Source organism: Saimiri boliviensis, chromosome 8 (assembly GCF_048565385.1).
Source record: "Saimiri boliviensis isolate mSaiBol1 chromosome 8, mSaiBol1.pri, whole genome shotgun sequence".
Classification (NCBI taxonomy): domain Eukaryota; kingdom Metazoa; phylum Chordata; class Mammalia; order Primates; family Cebidae; genus Saimiri; species Saimiri boliviensis.
In genome coordinates, this window is record NC_133456.1 from 32,328,633 (window position 1) to 32,346,370 (window position 17,738).

At 41.3% G+C, this 17,738-nt stretch overlaps 2 protein-coding genes across 5 annotated transcripts in view; one reads left to right on the forward strand and one right to left on the reverse strand.

Annotated features, from left to right (window-relative positions):
* Nucleotides 1-1,534, forward strand: part of B4GALT4 (beta-1,4-galactosyltransferase 4) — a 50,757-nt gene extending 49,223 nt beyond the window's left edge. For all 4 annotated transcript variants that reach the window (XM_074404324.1, XM_074404325.1, XM_039477348.2 and 1 more), the window contains exon 7: nt 593-1,534. In XM_074404324.1, coding sequence (XP_074260425.1) covers nt 593-725 — 133 coding nt within the window. In that variant the 3' untranslated portion in view covers nt 726-1,534. The remainder of the gene's footprint in view (nt 1-592) is intronic.
* Nucleotides 1,535-7,950: 6,416 nt separating this feature from the next.
* UPK1B (uroplakin 1B) overlaps nt 7,951-17,738 on the reverse strand; it is a 28,985-nt gene continuing 19,197 nt past the window's right edge. Inside the window, exons 6-8 of the mRNA XM_003935423.3 lie at nt 16,815-16,994; nt 13,872-13,955; nt 7,951-9,173 (exon numbers count right to left, since the gene is read on the reverse strand). Coding sequence (XP_003935472.1) covers nt 9,123-9,173; nt 13,872-13,955; nt 16,815-16,994 — 315 coding nt within the window. The 3' untranslated portion in view covers nt 7,951-9,122. The remainder of the gene's footprint in view (nt 9,174-13,871; nt 13,956-16,814; nt 16,995-17,738) is intronic.

Below are 17,738 nucleotides of genomic sequence, written 5' to 3' on the forward strand. Positions count from 1 at the left end.
CTCTTCTGCGTGTCTGTGCATCTTGCCTAGGGTGCTCTCTCTGCCTGAAGTGCTCTTTCCTTCATCTTCTTCACTTGGTGAATTTTCTCTTTTAGCCTTACTGAAATTTACCTTCTCTCTGACCCCTCACCAGACTTCCTCATGAAGTTAGGTGCCCCTTCATTCATCCTCATCTACATACATACTAATTTTTTTGGAGGTTCATGAAAGCTTTGTACTTCCCCACCTACAGACACAAACTTTCCCTACAACACAGGAAGATTCAGAGATCCCCTGCAACTCTGCCAAGGATCAGTTAGCAGTGGATGGCACATATCTTACTGTATCTATTTTCCTTGCACATCCTTCTGTCCTGTAGACTGGGGGCTCACTGAGTGCAATGACACTTTTCATCATGGGTCCCTGGGTTCTTACATGGAGTCTGACACATAAATACATAACTATCATGTTTGTCACCTTCAATGGGGAAAACATACTTCTTAATAGTAGGAAACATAACAGGTTAATAATTCACAAAAATATGTTCGCCACATTTTGGGGCAAACATATGTTAAATTCTTGTCTTATTCACATTTGTTCTTTTTATCTTTAGGATGAAGCTCTTACACCAGGTGTCACGAGTCTGGAGAACAGATGGGTTGAGTAGTTGTTCTTACAAATTACTGTCTGTGGAATACAATCCTTTATATGTCAACATCACAGTGGATTTCTGGTCTGGTGCATGACCCTGGATCTTTTGGTGATGTTTGGAAGAACTGATTCTTTGGTTGCAATAATTTTGGCCTAGAGACTTTGAATAGTAGGACACATTAAGAACCTGTTATAGCTCATTGTTGGGCTGAATTTTTCCTTTTTGTATTTTCTTAGCAGAGCTCCTGGTGATATGGACTATAAAACAGTTGTAACAAGACAGCTTTCTTAGTCGTTTTGATCATGAGGGTTACATATCGTAATATGGATACTTGAAGGACTTTATATAGAAGGATGACCCAAACGATAAAATGAAGACGGTTTGAGGACTCTGCCTGAAGGAGATGTATTTAAATTTGAAGTGACATATTATGGGATAAAAGGTCACAGGAAACAAGACTGCTGAATGTCTGAGAGAATCACAGTTGTTCTCGTCCAAGGTAGAAAGGTACGAAGATATAATAGTGTTAATTATTTATCCTGTACGATCGTCTGTGAAATGGTGGGTCCCAGTTGAGAAGAAGACCACAAAAGAGAGGAGAAAAGGTAACGAATAAAGAGGCAGTGAACTTGGCAATGAAGAGGTAGTAGGAGGGCAGAGTGTGGGCCACAGAGGCAGCAGCAGCTGACCTGGTTGCAGCTGCTGATAGCCTGCAGGGGAGGCACCTGCCCAGGTACACCTTCCAGTGATACCCACCAGAGAACACATTCTCTATTAGTTTTTAAAGAGTTTTTGTAAAATGATTTTGTACTAGTAGGATATAAATTAGCAGTTTACAAATTTACATATTAACTAATAATGAGTACATCTATCAAATACCTCTGTAGTAAAATGTGAAAAAGCTTTGAGTGTTCCTTCGTGTTTTTTATTGTTTGAGCCCTAGGATATATTCATTTCAGTATCCATAATTCTAAAGAGCTTGAAACAAAACCCTCCACTCCCTCTGTCTCCTGTCCTTCTGTCCATGTCTCTTGTTCATCTCATGTGTGACCTCCTTATACAACCAGCTCCAGTCTTAGGATAGGCCTCTCTGTGTCTTTCTCCCTAGGACTCTCCATGAATACATTATGCTTACCATGCAAGCCATAGGGGTTCTCAATCCATCATTACTGCATGAAACCTTAACAGTTAAACTTTCACATGAAGGAGTGCCAGCCAGTAAGTTTAAATAATATCTAATCCTTCTCAAGCAGGGGGAGAGAGTAGGAAGTTTGATGCTCCCCAAAAAAATAGGAGTTGTCACCATCCAAGTGGAGAAGGAGAATTTGAAAGGATAATATACTTTATAGGGCTAGCCTGTTTAGCTTTTAACGCAGCACAGGGAGCCAAAGAGCAAATGTGGGTTTTTTTTTTTTCTTTTTTTCTTTTTTTCTTTTTTCTAACAGGGTCTTGCTCTGTCACCCAAGCTGGAGTGCAATGGTGCAGTTTTGGCTAACTGCAGCCTCCACCTCCCAGGCTTAAGTGACAGTCCGTCCACCTCTGCCTCCTGAGTAGCTGGGGCCACAAACACACACCACTACTCCCAGATATTTTTTTGGTATTTTTAGTAGAGATGGTGTCTCACCATGCTGCCCAGGCTTGTCTTGAACTCTAGAGCTCAATCAGCCTGCCTGCCTGGGATACCCAAAGGGCTGGGATTATAGGTGTGAGCCACTGTGCCAGCCATATTTTTCTTTACTTAACAGAGAAATACTCAGGGTTTTCGTGTTTTTTGCTCAAACTTTGTGAAGGAGCTTCATTCTTTCGAGATTCGCTAATGGGGCTGTAGTGTATTGAGTAAATCTCCCCCTCACTCTCCCTTCTCTTTTCCGTAGAACCTATCTCTAGAGCTCTGTCCCAGTTTGCTTAACTATGACCATATTAACAGACAGTAATTGGGAGGTTGTAGGCCCCTCCCTGGTCATGGTTGGGGAGGACAATGGAAGAGAGTGGTATGTACAAGGAATTTGAAGACCCCTTTTTGAAAACTCAATTTCTTTTTTTTTTTTTCCCCTAACCTGTTCCAAGATCCCCTCTGACACATGACATGGAGTCATTATTTCTCCTTAGCCTTCTCTGAACTATGACAATTTTTCAGACTTTCTTTTTGACAACCTTGGCAGTTTTGTTTGTTTGTTTATGAAGGTGATTCTATCATTTTTATTCTGAAGAACATTTTAATTTTTTCATATATTTGCTATCACTTGGTATTTTAAATGTTTAGGCTTTTTTTTCAGTTTCTTTTTTTTTAATTGCGTTTCAGGTTTTGGGGTACATCTGAAGAATATGCAAGATTGTTGCATAGGTACACACATGGCAGTGTGGTTTGCTGCCTTCCTCCCCTTCACCTATGTTCTCACTCAATAGAAATGGAACATAGCTAGTGCCATAAAACTGCCTGCGTTTTTCTGACATCTGCAGTTTTTAAATGTTGGAAACCACTGGACTATGCCTTTTACTTTTCTTCAGGTAATTCTTTCAGCCAAGGTAATATAGAAGTCCCTTAAATGACTTGTTACAAAACTTCTTGAAGTGTAAGATAGTTTTTTAAGACCCTTGACACTGCCATCGTGGCACTTTCCCTGCACAGGGGCATCAAAGGCTGTGACACTGGGGGCATGGGGCTACCTGCCCACTCATTGCTGCTTCCCTCCCTGCTCTCGCCTCTCTGCTGGGCTGGGGGTTTGGCTTCAAAGGAACTGGCTTCCTCCAGTTCCTGCTCTGTGCATTTTTTCATAGTCAGTTGCCACAAAAGAGGCCTACCGTTTTGAATATTGTAGAGATAGCTTTGCCTACTATACTTGCTAAGGATTATATGGGAGCAGGCTATTTGGATATTACAACTACCTAACACAAAGAGTGTGTTACTTTGAAGTTTTTATTGATTTTTTTCTCACCTATGCTGGCATTCCTTTCTAAAGCACTTTACAGTTCGTGATATCACTTTATTGATGTCACTGACTCTTCAGATAAGAGGCCAGATGAGTAAGTAGAGGTCCCAGCCAGGAGGGTGACTTTTCAAGAGTCTCACAGGCAGTAAATTGCAGAGTCAGAGCCAAACTCAGGCCTTCTGACTTTCAAGACCATTCAACCATATTGCCTTCTTCTTGACTTTTCTTATTCTTTGAGATAATTTTCCTGAATGTATATCCTTATTGTCTTAATTCCTATGGAGAGTTAGTATTTTCTGGACCCTGAAAAGTGCATTCCTCTTCTCATCTGCTTTCAGAACTTTGTCCCTGACTCCCTCCCTAGTTTTTTGCCCTTAACCCCCTCACTTCCACTAAAGGCCCAATGAATAGATTTCCTGGGAGCCCCAAAATGCTCTGTGAATGGACTTGAGTGAGATAAAAGACATTTTCTCCCAGACTTGAAATCCACTTTCCCCAATCCTATTCATACATACAGTCCCTACCAGAAGCCATTAACATGTTCTGCAAGATGGAGCATATTCAGTTACATTTCATAAGTTATTTTTCACCAATCACATTCTACAACTTAAAAAAAAAAAACCCTATCCTTAGTACCTTTGATAGTTTAAGCTGTTTCTACCTTGGCTGATTTTTTTGTATATGGATAACCATCTTATACCTGCTGAGAGGGCCTGATCATTCTAAATATATACACAAGGAAGTGGTTTAGAGGCCCCACCCCTAGGGAGCACACCTGCACAGGTAAAGGCTCCATTGTTCCATTGATAATTGTTAAGATTTAAATAAAATTATCAAACCTTGTGTGCCCATGTGTGGAATGTGTGTGTGTGTGTGTGTGTGTGTGTGTGTGACATGGGGGTGTGGAGCGGAGGTCGGTGAAGGGTGGGACATAAATAATAAATTAAGTGCTTGCTCTGTATCAGTTTCCCTGATGTAACTTCCTGATTGGCATCTCTTGTAGGCTGATGCACATTTTACTTATCTTTCTGAATCCTCCCAGTCCTGTGTGAGGAGAAACCAGTTTTTCTGAAGCAGGCTCCAAGAAGCTAAGTGACTTGTCAAAGAGCTGGGATTTGGGGCCAAGTACTTTGACTCCAGAGTTCATATTCTTAACCACTTCATGGTGATGGATAAATAAATACCCTATACCAGGAAGGAATAAATAAACCTTATTTCCTAGAGGAAATAAGGATGGGAAGAGTAACTTGGAGAGTATCAATGCCCTTCAGCTAAAACCTGCCAGGAACACATTGCAGATAAATTAACTGGGTTAGAGTTGATCAAAGGGTACAAAATTTCAGTTGGAGGAGTAAATTCAAAGCTCTATTGTGGAAAACACTTGGGATTGTGATTAGTTACAGTCGTTGCAGTGAGTGAGAACACACCATGGTGGATCCATGAGGTGACTCAATGGAAGTTGGGACGATGACAGCGTTTGGGCTTTGGTTGGGTCATTTGGGGAGGGTTGAAGAAAGGGTTTGCTCTATGTTGGATGTGATCAGAAATCAGGGGCAAGTCCATGGTTGTGTATTTCAACAAGTTTTATTTGTAGGGAGGGAAACTAGCAAGAGAATAAAGCTGTAATAAAGCCGTCACTAATTTTAGCCAAGAAAGCAGGTGTTTGGGTTTTTGTGGGTTGGCACAGTGACCTGGATTTTGTCTGTGCTTAGACAAAATTATGCAGTGGCCTTGACTTGCCTCATTTTCTCGTGGTCTCAGAGTGACCCAGTGAGTCTGGTATTCTGTGAGATTGTTTATGTCTAACAGGAGAATAGTTGAGCCTAGTTGTGAGTGTCTCACCAGCTTCTGTTGCTTTGCTGTTGTTTTTCAAGAGGAACTCAGGGTAGAAATCACTAGAAAGTAGGGCATGATAGTACCATTTCTCCAAACTTCAGGATTTGGCTATTTGTATCTTAACAATATGTGGAGTTGGGGTGTGTGTTAGGAGAAGGGTTGGCCGGAGTAGGGGCTGGGATCTCTTGTGTTTCTTGGCAAGGCTGCCTTTCTCTGCAGTGTTTCTGGATCCCCTCTCAGGATCTGGCCACTTGCGCCTTATAATACAACAGCAAACTCCATAGTCTACAGCTAGCCTCCTTTGGGGTTCTTCTTTGATTCAGTCTTACTTACACAAGCTGAGAAGGATCTGGGTGAGGTGAAGCAGAGAAGAGACACTAAGACACTAGAGGAAATGCTAGACCCAAAGGAGAAAGGAAGTTGTTCCATCGATAGAAATGAGAAACCAGGTTAGTTTCTAACTCCTCAACCACAGCACAGGTTGTCAAGATCGGTTGGGGTCGGGGTGTGAGATTGAGAGGAGATTAGATTTTCAAGTTCACATAATGAATATTCCTTTTCTTTATGGGTAGCCAGAAAGTAAGTGATCTTCTGCTTAAAATAGAAGCAGTACCTGTTTATTCCAGCTGATGTAGAGGAAGAAGAGCTACAAGGCTGACAAGTAGGAGTGGAGGGCTTTTAAACATTAAGTGGCAGACTGTTTGCGGAGCAACCAGGGAACCAAGAGAGCATGATGACCTGGTGTTGCGATCCCGTCACACTGACCCCAGTTAGCCTGACACATTGTTGGTGCTGGCAGTAATTAGTCGTTGCCCACTTGATAAGCAGGCTGACTGCTGGAGAAGAGGGAAGTTTCGCAAGATTGTTCAGTCTGGGCCTGTCTCACGCTCAGCAAGCTGCTAGGTCCCTAAAGCCAAGCCTCCTGGCTCCTGTTTGCCTACCTGGTATGCTGGGGCTGGGGTTGGGCCTGAGGCTGAGCCTGGGCCTTCCTGAGATTTGGTTTGGGGCCACTTCCAGTTCCCAGAGCCAGAAGGAAGAGGGGCAAGGCTGGGCCTCCAGGGCAGGTGGAGGGAGATGCAAGCAGGAACAGGGCAGAACAGAAACTGCCCTGAGATTAAAACTGGAGAGCCCTGTAGAGGGAACCTGTGCTGAATGGCTGGACTCTGCAGGGTGATCCTTAGACTTTGTTTCTGTCTTAGCTGAAAGGTGTGTCCTCAAGAGTTGGAGGCCCTGGACATAGTAGGTGCCTGTGTTCAGGACCTTATTTGGTTTTGGAAGGAGCAGAGCCTGCCCCCATTTATAGCAGACTTTGCACCTTCTATAAATGAGAAGCCTGAGGCTCCAGGAAGGAAACTAGCTGCAGAGGGGGCAGGGAGTGGTGGCTCACTGAAGGCCCTTTCTCTCTTACTTATTGCTTGTTAAGGAAGTCAGGGGATAAGATTTAAGGAGCAGCAGGTGGGCCATCTTGTCCCACAGTGGCTCTTTCGCCCTCCTGTTGCTGTGCTAGATTCCAACCAGAGATCAGCCTCAGTTACCAAGAAAACATCACTCAGATTGAGAGAGTGGAAATGAGTTGTTACTCACCCCTTAGTATGAATTAGTTTCCAAAAAGACCTTCCCCGGACCTAGTTGAGATCCAATCCTAATAAGGGAATTTTACTTGTAGAGAGAATTTTGGAGCATGAGGCCCTGCAAAGGAACGCAGGAGTGGGTTTGGGTAAGGAATTGCTCAGGCAGTGGGGAGACGAGGGCACTGGAAAGCCCAGGGAGTGGCGGAGGCTAAAGGCACCAGAACACACAGGAGAGAGTGTGGGGAGGGAGAGGAGAGCAGAGCTGTTTCAAAGCTTTGTCTGGAGGAAGCTCCTTTCCTCTGCTCCCGTCTTCTAAAGGACAACAGAGGGAAACTTCTCAGCCAAACCCAGGTGTCATTTATCTGGATATCACATGGCCTCCATTCAGGAGAGACAAGGCGGGCAAAGGAGAGATGAGCTGGCTGTGCTGTCAGGATATGGACCTTTGGTTCCCTCTCCTGGGAATCAGGGATCGGCTCCCGTGCCAGCTTTACAACTGAGCCAAGTCCCCTCCAATCCTCGTTGTCTCTTCCCCGCCCCAGCGCTCAGTCTCACTCACAGGTGCCTGGTGGGGGGCATGGGATGGGGATGCTGCCTGCGTCTGAGTCTGCTGGAAGCAGGATGCCAAAGTGACAGGTATGTTTTTTTCTTGAGGGACACACAGTTCTGCAGTTAGCACTGGTGAGCTTTCCACTGCTTCCAATTGCAGGAGGAAAAGGATTTGAAGAGCATTAGTCTCATCACTGCTTCTGGGATAAGTGTAGCAGGAGCAAAAAGGAAAAGCGAACGTAGAGGTTCCTACTGTTTAACTGTGTGGCAGGGTTAGCCAGTATCCGGCAGGAAGCCACACCCTGTGTATGCAGTTTCTCCCTTCTCCACTTTAATTCCTGTGCTTTAGGCTTTTCTGTTGGAAAACCCATTTTGTTAGACTCATATATGACATTGGTAAAAATGAAAGTGAACAGATTTTAAAGCTCTCTTTATTTATAAGACTAGACAAACAAATCTTGAGTTATAAGAATTTCCTTCAGGACCACAAATGGAAACATAGTTCAGATGAGAAACATTTTGACAGTAAACAGAAATCCCTGTAAATCACTCCATTCTATTGGCTGGCTTGCTTCTCTCCAGTTTGAAAGGTGTTTAAGTTGAGACCATTCAGGGCAAAGACTGGGTAAATATATAACAGGCCCCTGGTCTGTCCCCAGAAGTCCCCACACTTTTTTTTTTTGAGACTGAGTCTCCTCTTTTGCCCAGGCTGGAATGCAGTGGTGCAATCTCGGCTCACTGCAAACTCTTCCTCCTGAGTTCAAGTGATTCTCCTACCTCAGCCTCCAGAGTAGCTAGGATTACAGGCCCCTGCTATCATGCCTAGCTAATTTTTGTATTTTTGTAGAGATGGGATTTCACCATGTTGGACAGGCTGATCTTGAACTCTTGACCTCAGGTGATCCACCCACCTCATACTCCCAAAGTGCTGGGATTACAGGCGTGAGCCACCACGCCCAGCCCATACTTGTAATTAATGAAGAATTGAGACTACTAGACACATACCACCTCTGCAAGGTATGAAAGGGAATCTGAACTACTGTTAAGAGCAAGAATTGCTATGGAGAATAAAAGGATCTGAAGGTGGCATTAAGGGAATTACCCATCTCCATACATGGGAGCTACTCTAGAAAGAAAGGCAAAAGGTATATTTCAGCAATCTTTTCCAGACTTCTCTCTTCCCCTGACAGTACTGAGATCAATGGAAGACTTGGAAGTTTTGTTTTAGATAACAGTGAAAGATAACAGGCAGATTTGCTAGCCAAATACAGCTCTGGGTTACTGTGATAACACAGGTTCCTTTGAATGTACTTATTTTCCCAAATTAAAAATAAGCAGGGGTGGAAATAGTTATTATGCATTTTCCTAATTCTCTTTTCAACAGTCTATATAGATGTTGCAGAATCCTAGACCAGGATGAAGAGCAGTTGTCAAGGGAACTGCAGGAGCCTGAGATCCTAAAGGAGCTCCATACCATCTGACTTGGCAATGTAAGACACACATGTGTTAGTGTGGGACACAAACATGGAATATTAAGAGAGAGTTGGTTCCAGCACCAAATCCAGAGTCACTCGGGGAAGGAGGTACGGTGGCAACATTTTGTGCTTAATATTCAATTCTGCTCCAGTAGAACATGGTACCCAGGAGAACCCAAAACTAGAATAGAAAAAAACAAGGACAAATTAATAAGGAATTGCTTTAGAAACACCTCTTTCTTGGAATAAAATGATGTTAGGTTTATTCAGGCCTGGGTGACAACAGGTGATTTTTTTGTTTTTCTTTATCTCTTCTAAAAAACAATGAGATACATGTGCAGAACCTTTAGTTTTGTTGCATAGGTATACATGTGTCATGGTAGTTTGCTGCACCTATTGACCCTATCCTCTTAAGTTCCCTCCCCTAACCCCTCACCCCTCAACAGGCCCTGGTGTGTATTGTTCCCTTCCCTGTGTCTATATGTTCTCATTGTTCAACTCCTATTTATGAGTGAGAACATGTGGTGTTTGATTTTCTGTTCCTGTGTTAGTTTGCTGAGGATGATTGCTTCAGTTTCATCGATGTCCCTGCAAAGGACATGATCTCATTCCTTTTTTATGGCTGCATAGTATTCCATAGTGTGTATGGACCACATTATTTTATTTACCCAGTCTATCACTGATGGGCATTTGGGTTAGTTCCATGTCTTTGTTAGACAATAGATTTTTAAGAGTAATCTTGTTACAAGCAACATCACAGGGTCAGATGTGACACCAAATCCAAACTGCTCCAAAACATCACTTCTTAGCTGCCACTCAGAGGCAGCTTCTCTGTTCCCCACATTCTGATCCCAGTTCTCATCCTAGACTCCTTGTATTCTGGGGTTGCCTTCTCATCTGTGCTAAACTCTTTTTGCCATCAAGGCCATTTATCTTCCAATGCCTTCCTGTTTCTAGTATATACCATTTTGGGATAAACGTTCCTTGCTTCTAGTATGAAACTTTTCCCAGGGAACTTCTCTTTTTCCTAAAATGCTTGTGACCTGGAATGACTGCCTCTGAAGAATGCCACAGAACTCAAGATATCTGACTTAGGCAAGGGCTGAGTTTTAGTTTTAGTTTATTTGGGCTCTGTTGTAGATCTGGCACTTACTCCTGGGTAACTTTAGCCAAGTCACTGAAACTTCCTGACCTTCAGTTCCTACATTTATAAAATAAATATAACATCTCTACCTATCCCAGAGGTATGGCAGTGAATGAGATAATGAAATAATAACAGGGTCTACTGTTTATTAGGAGATCTTACTACGCATCAAGCACTGTTCTGAGTGTTACCCTTATAACTGAAGTTAATGCTTCCAAAACCCTAGGGAGAAAAGACAGCATAGAGAAGTAACTTACCCAGGGTCATAGAACTAGTAGGTGGTGGAGCTGGGATTCACACCCAAGCAGTCAGCTTCAGAGTTATCTAATTAATTACTAAGAGAAAGCCCCTTGCAAGCAATAGTGAAATGGGCATGCTTAAGAGCTCTTATTAAGCACAATTCGTGAGATCCCCTCTCAATTTCTCTGCTCCTTTTAAGATGGGAGACTGGCTACCTGCTTAGCTACTGTTGTGGGAATTTAATATTAAAAATATTTGACATGGTGCCTTGTTTATAGCAGGCCCTCAATACACTTAATCATTTAATTCCTTTCCTGAACTCTTTTGAATTTCAAGAGGGAATTAACTAGATCCAGAGTTTATTTGATACTTGTGGAAAATGAAGAGTTACAACTGGTATGGAGTTCTAAGATACTCAAAGCCTTTAAATATTATCCCACAGTTTCTGCTAATATGGCACAAATAGAAACTTCACTGTTATCTTTCATTAATTCAACAAATGATTGAGCCCATACTCCATGCAATGCTTGGCATTGGGGATACAAAGAACAGCTGGTTCTCAGCTTTTTCTAGTCAAATACATCATTATGGACAAGTTCCATTATAGACGTGTGCACAGGACTTTGGGAGAGCTCCTAACAGTTTGGGTTGAGGAATCATAAAAGGATCCCTTGAAAAAGTTGATTTCCCTTTCCTTCCTGCCTTGCTCAGTTTATCACCCCCTAAGCCAGCATTTCTTAAAGCATAGTGATATGGTTTGGCTACGTTGTCACTCTGATCTCATCTTGAATTGTAACTCTCATAATTTCCACGTGTCATGGGAGGGACCCAATGGGAGATAAATGAATCATGGGAACGGATTTTTCTGTGCTGTTCTCATAATAGTGAGTAAGTCTCATGAGATATAATTGTTTTATAAAGGGCAGTTCCCCTGCACATGTTCTGTTGCCTGCCACCTTGTAAGACATGGCTTTGATCCTCTTTGCCTCTGCCATGGTGGTGAGGCCTCCCCAGCCATGTGGAACTGTAAATATATTAATCCTCTTTTTCTTTATAAAGTTTTGGATATTTCTTCATGGCACTATGAAAATAGATTAATACACAGTAAACACCTGAGGGACGGTTCAGGAGTCCATCATGTAAGACTCTCTGAATAATAATAAGAACTTACTTGCCTTTTCACTGTTTTCATATTTGCACTGATGGTGTGAAAGCAGTGGAAAGTAAAACTGCTAGAGTATTAGCAAGAATCAAGGCAGAGTCACTAAACCGTGTTAGTGGTCATTGTGTCTTCACTGCTGTGCACTTGCAGTAAAAAAAAAAAAAGAAAAATTTAAAAAGCCAGTTTCACTTGAGATTGTCCTCAATGAAGCAGTAAGAACTACTAATTTTATAAAATTTTGGCCTTTGAATACTCATCTTTTTAAGTATTCTGAATGACAAAAAGGAAATGTTCATTCATAAAGCAGTCTGTTGCATAGTGATATGGTTGTCTTAAAGAAAAGTACTTGCAAGATTGAGTTGTGTACTGAAGTTTTTTTTTTTTTTAAGGAAACACTATTTTTACTTTAAAAAATGACTAACAGACAAGCTATGGTTGTTCAGACTTGGGCATGTGGCAGATATTATCTTGAAAATTTACAAAGTGAGTCTGTCACTTCAGGGAGGACAACTGACAATATTCATTGCCAATGATAAATTTGAGCTTTCAAGCAAAAATCAGAACCTTGGAAAACTTGTAGCTGTCACCCTGAACTTGAAAGCATCCCATTGCTTAAATGTGGCACTATCAATGCCACATGTGATTTTTTTGGAAATTGCATAAATAAATCAGTTAACATTTGGAAGATCTGCGAAACACAATGAACTAATTTTTTTGCCAAATAAGCAATCTATGATGTTATAGAATTATAAATGGCTAAAAAGATTTATGCAAAGTGCAAGACAAACTAATATAATGTATTTTAACATAACAGAGTATGAACAGCTCATTAACATAATTTCAGATTCCAAATTGCAACTGATCTTTAAGAAGCTACTCCTTGTGGGCTGGGTGCAGTGCTCATTTTAGGAATGAGCACTTTAGGAAGTGCTTCCCACACTTTAGGAAGCTAGTGTGGGAGTATTGCTTGAGGCCAGGAGTTCAAGATATACCTAGGCAACAAAGCAAGACCCAAGTCTCTACAAGAAAGAAAAAGATTAGCCAGGCACAATGGTGTGCACCTGTAGTCCCAGCTACTGAGGAGGCCAAGGCAAGAAGATTACTTGAGTCCAGGCATTGGAGGCTGCAGTGAGCTGTGATTGTGTCACTGAACCTTAGCATGGGTGACAGAGTGAGACTCTGAAAAAAAGAAAAGAAATGAAATGAACCTACTACTTGTGGAATTTTGTGTAGTATTGAAAAATATTCACAATTATCTTCAGATTTTACTTCACAATTATATTTCAGATAATTGTGAATATTATTAAAACACTATTTTTTTCAATTACATGTCTATGTGAAGGATGTATTTTCTCTAAATCATTTGACCTAGGCAACATTTTACAACAGATTGAATGAAGGTGCAAATATGAGAATCTAGCTGTCTTCTATTTAGCTAGTCATTGAAGAGATTTGCAAAAAAGTCACTATTATAAAATAGTTATTTTTTTCCCATAAAAATATTGTGTGATAACTTTTAATGGGCTTATTTTAAAATAAATATTTAAAATTTTCTATTTTAATTTTGAATGGGGTAAATGCCAATAGATATAGTCCACATAGAGAAAAGCTTTTCGGAGTCCTCAATAATTTTTGAGAGTAAAGGGGTTCTGAAATCAAAAGTTTGAGACTGCTTCTCTAATGCGATTGTTCTCAACCCTGATAGCAGATCATCTTGGGGGGAAATAAAAATGCCTTGGCTAAACCCCAAGATCAACTAAATCAAAGTCTCAGAGGTTGGGGTGCAAGCAATTTTTAAAAAAACATTTCTCCATGGGGTTTTAATGTGTAGCCAGGGCTGAAAACCACTGCTCTAACCTCTTGCTGCATATGCATCAGATAAAGTAGGTAGTAGGAAAGGATGAATCTGCCAGAGGCAGCTCGTTGGAAGGATCTGGGCATATTAGTGTCAGGCAGGGGCCATCTAGATAGGTGACAGTCTTTGATATGTGGATGTAATGAATTAATGAGATCTGGAGACCTGGAAGAGCAGTTCTCTAAGAACTCTAGCAAGGGAAAGAGGCTCTCTGGCCCTCTAAAGGCACCTGCACACCAGTCAGCCAGAAGAAGGAGCTTCTTGGCAGGGCACAGCCTTTCCCTAGTAAGGGGTGTTTACTCCTTGGTTCTTAAGGGAACTCACTGTCCTTCCTCTGATGCCAGAAGTTTCCTGACCAGCCTTCAGGCCTGAGGTTTTGTTTCTAGACTGTCTAGTGTGGTCGAGGTAACCAGTGGCACTCTCAAGGTCTCTCCCTATCATCCTTTCAGAGACAAAATATGTGCAGGGAAATACTCACAGTCCAGCAGAGAATGGCAAATCCAAACCAGGCAACCCCCCAGGCATGTCGGTTCATTGGTCCAGAGATCAGTTCATAGCAGCCCTGAAGGAGTGGGCAATTCCATGTTAGTGTGAGAAGAATCAGAAAACAAAGAAGAGGTTGATGAGAAAGCAGGTTCCTATTTGAATCAATGCTACCCAAAAGTCTGATTTCACATAACTGGGCTGTTTCCACATCTCTGGAGACAGCCAGCTACTAACAGTGCTTTATAGAGGGAACATAAACAATACTGTTGAACAACGATTCTACATCACGTTTATTTGTGTCTTTATTACTTAATCTCATTAAAAAGTACTGCTTTTTTGGCATAACATTGTTTCTAAACTGAATATGTAGACAATAAATTCAAAAATATTAATTCAGTTAGAATTTTTCCCTCCCCAAAGGTTTTATTGGTGATTTATTTGGAGGCAGTTACTTTTTGATTTGTTTGTTTTTAAATAAAAATGCTTCTGTCCATGAAAACCAGAGGTCCCCTGTTGGCATTTTTAATAATCATTAAAGGAATCCCTGAATTATCTCCCTGAATTCTCGTTTGATGTTATATTTCAACATATCTTTACTGGAGTCTAGTGAGACCTTGAAGGGTCACAGTGTGCATGCAAAAGAATTACATTTTTTTAATTCACCAAATCATTCTTTCATGCATGCCACAATCCAGTAAATATTTATACATGGCACACTCTATTCTAGTCACTGGAGTGCAAAGTTCTGGAGTGATATACACATGTAAGGCTAGAGATGCCATTTGAGTAGCTTCTGCCAAAGCTCTGAGAACCAACGGGAATGGCTAGGAAATGCAATAACCAGGGATGGTTTCATGGACCATGAGGTCTGGAAGCAAATATCCTAGCAGGGCTGACCTTGAGGTTTAGGCTCCACCCAGTGGTGACAGAACTTGACGTTCTGTCCTTTCTGGCTCTGGCGCAGTCCCTTTTTAATCCACTTAGATGCCCTGCCTTTGCTACACTTTGATTTCTTCCCCATTTACCCTTCTCCATTTGTGTTGCAGACTCTTCCATTCACCTCAATGCTCAAATGAAAGATCTTAACTCAGTTATCTTTAACTCAGCTGTTTCTCTTTTACCCAACATACAACAATTTGGGATCTACTTTTAAAATATATCCCAAATCCAAACACTTCTTAATCACTTTCTGGTACTACCTTGGTCTACCAGAGCCTCACTCCCAGATTACAAGGCCTCCCTGAGGCCTGAGTTCACTTTAGCACCCTGTGGGTCTTCACCTAGTTCCACAGCCATCCTTGTTTACACCCCTGCTTGAAACTCTCCAGTGGCTTCCCACCACCCTTAAAATGAAATTTGAAGTCCTTGCCATGGCTTAGAAAGCACTGTATGATATGGCCCTGCCTCTCACCCCATCTTCCACTACCAGAGGAGGTTTCTCTATGAAGCGAATGAGCTTAAGCTTCAGGGCCCCTTACTGGCAATACCCTTTCAAGGCCTGTGCCTCATTTTGTATGCATATTTTTATTGTTTTGTTTTTTTTTTTCCTAAGAAGGATCCTTCCGTATAATTTGTCCTATTTTCACTCCTTTCAAAGATGTGATACAGTTTGTACACAATTACAATTCAATCAAGATTGGTTTGTATGAGCCAGTTCCAATGTTGACAAATTGAAAGCCTTTTATAATCCTGAGAATAATTATATTGCACATGATTATAAACAGCAAATTTAATTTTTAGTAACAGTCTGAATATAACTGAAACAATGCCAGAACAATGTTGCAGTAAAGCTCAATGAGGGTTGCTTTGGACACTGCTGCAAAATAATCTAGATCATTCCCATGTCCTTTTCTGGAATAATGCATCCAGACCTAGTCCAGGCACCCTGCCAGGTAAATGGTAATCCACAGTGCCATGTCCTTCAATCTGAAAGTGCAGTTTATACTACTCTCAAACAAAAGAACCTGACATTTCTCAATTATTTTATGAGCTGGTACACAACTAGCTTTCCTTAAAGAGGTAATTCCCTTAGCAGAGCACCGTGTTTCAGTGTAGTGTCAGCAGATGCTGACTACAAGTATATGAGAGTTCTCATCAGGGCTTTTGGGGAATATTAACAAGTCTTCATTGGCTTAGAGTCTGTGCTTGGAGGCAGAAAGCTTGGGTTTCTAAAGCCAGAGAGTTTTCTGAAAAGGTGGACATTTACTAGTTGTGTGACCTTGGCAAGGTATTTATTAGCATCTCTATATCTAATGTCATCATCTGTAAAATAGGGATCCTACTGGCACCTACTACTGAGCATTCAAGGAGATAGTATATGTGTGGTACTTGAAACAGTGTGTGGCATTTAGTAAGTATGCAATAAATGTTAGTTTTCGTGATCGCAATCACATTATCCTCATCAGTCTGGAAACTTTTTCAAAAACTATCTGTATGTAAACCACCTTCTGTCCAAATCACCAACCCAATATTTATTAAGACTGTCCTACTTTATCACTGAATAAGGACTGTGGATGTGGAATTGCTGCCTTAATCCTCAGCAATTGTCATTGCTTTGGAATTGGCAAAACGTTATTTTTGCACATCATCCCTTCCCATTTACGTTTTGCAAAACTAGAGCAAAACTTTGTTTAATGTAAATATTCCTTGAAATACCAATTCTATGCATTGTACAAATTGTCTTTATTTCAACAAAGTTGGATTCGGCTATTGCAATTCTCATGTTTTGTTAATTTTAATAAAATGTAAATTTGCCCATATCAGTCCTAGTTTAGCATTTGCAGTTTATTAACAGAGAAGGAAATAGTTAACGTGAAGTTCAGGGAAAACAATGTAGAATTCCTTACTGAAAGACTATTTCCTACCGTTGACCAACATTTTCCTCATATAGAGCAGCAGAACCTCCTGGCAAGTTTTGGGAGGAGAGAGGACTCACCTGATTGTGATAATAACCAGGCACGCCTAGTTTACAAGCCTCCAGGTTGAGAGGTTCTTTAAGATTGTTCATAACACAACATTGACGAGGCCAGGGATAGTCAGCATCATTATTCTCAGTCCGGAAGGCAGATGTGTATTTTTGCCAGTCTGATGGACCATTTACGCCGCAGCAATTGTCCTGTCAATGGATGTGAGATACAAAATTGTCTTGGGATCCCTACTGGAGCCATGAATATTGAAGTTTTACAGTGAAAGAAGATATGGAAAGTGTACCATATCTTACATTTACTAAGAAATCCCCAAATGACAGCTGAAGGTATTGATAACTTACAACTTACATTTTACAATTTGTAAAATAATTTTTACACTTGTTACTTTACTAGTCATTAACGAACCTTGCAGCCATTGACATGTTACTTAAACTCTCTAAGCCTCAGTTTCCTTAACTGTAAAATTGGAATACAGTACCTATCTCATAGAGATTTTTTTAAAGGATTAAATGAGTTAATATACTTACTGTGTTCAATACAGTGCCTGGCTTATAGTATACTCTTTTTTTTTTTTTTTTTTTTTTTTGAGACGGAGTTTTGCTCTTGTCACCCAGGCTGGAGTGGAGTGCAATGGCGCGATCTCGGCTCACCGCAACCTCCGCCTCCTGGGTTCAGGCAATTCTCCTGCCTCAGCCTCCTGAGTAGCTGGGATTATAGGCACGCGCCACCATGCCCAGCTAATTTTTTGTATTTTTAGTAGAGACGGGGTTTCACCATGTTGACCAGGTTGGTCTCGATCTCTCGACCTTGTGATCTGCCCGCCTCGGCCTCCCAAAGTGCTGGGATTACAGGCTTGAGCCACCGCGCCCGGCCTAGTATACTCTTAATAAATGTTAATTATGATTGCTACTGTACTAATATCTTGATATAAC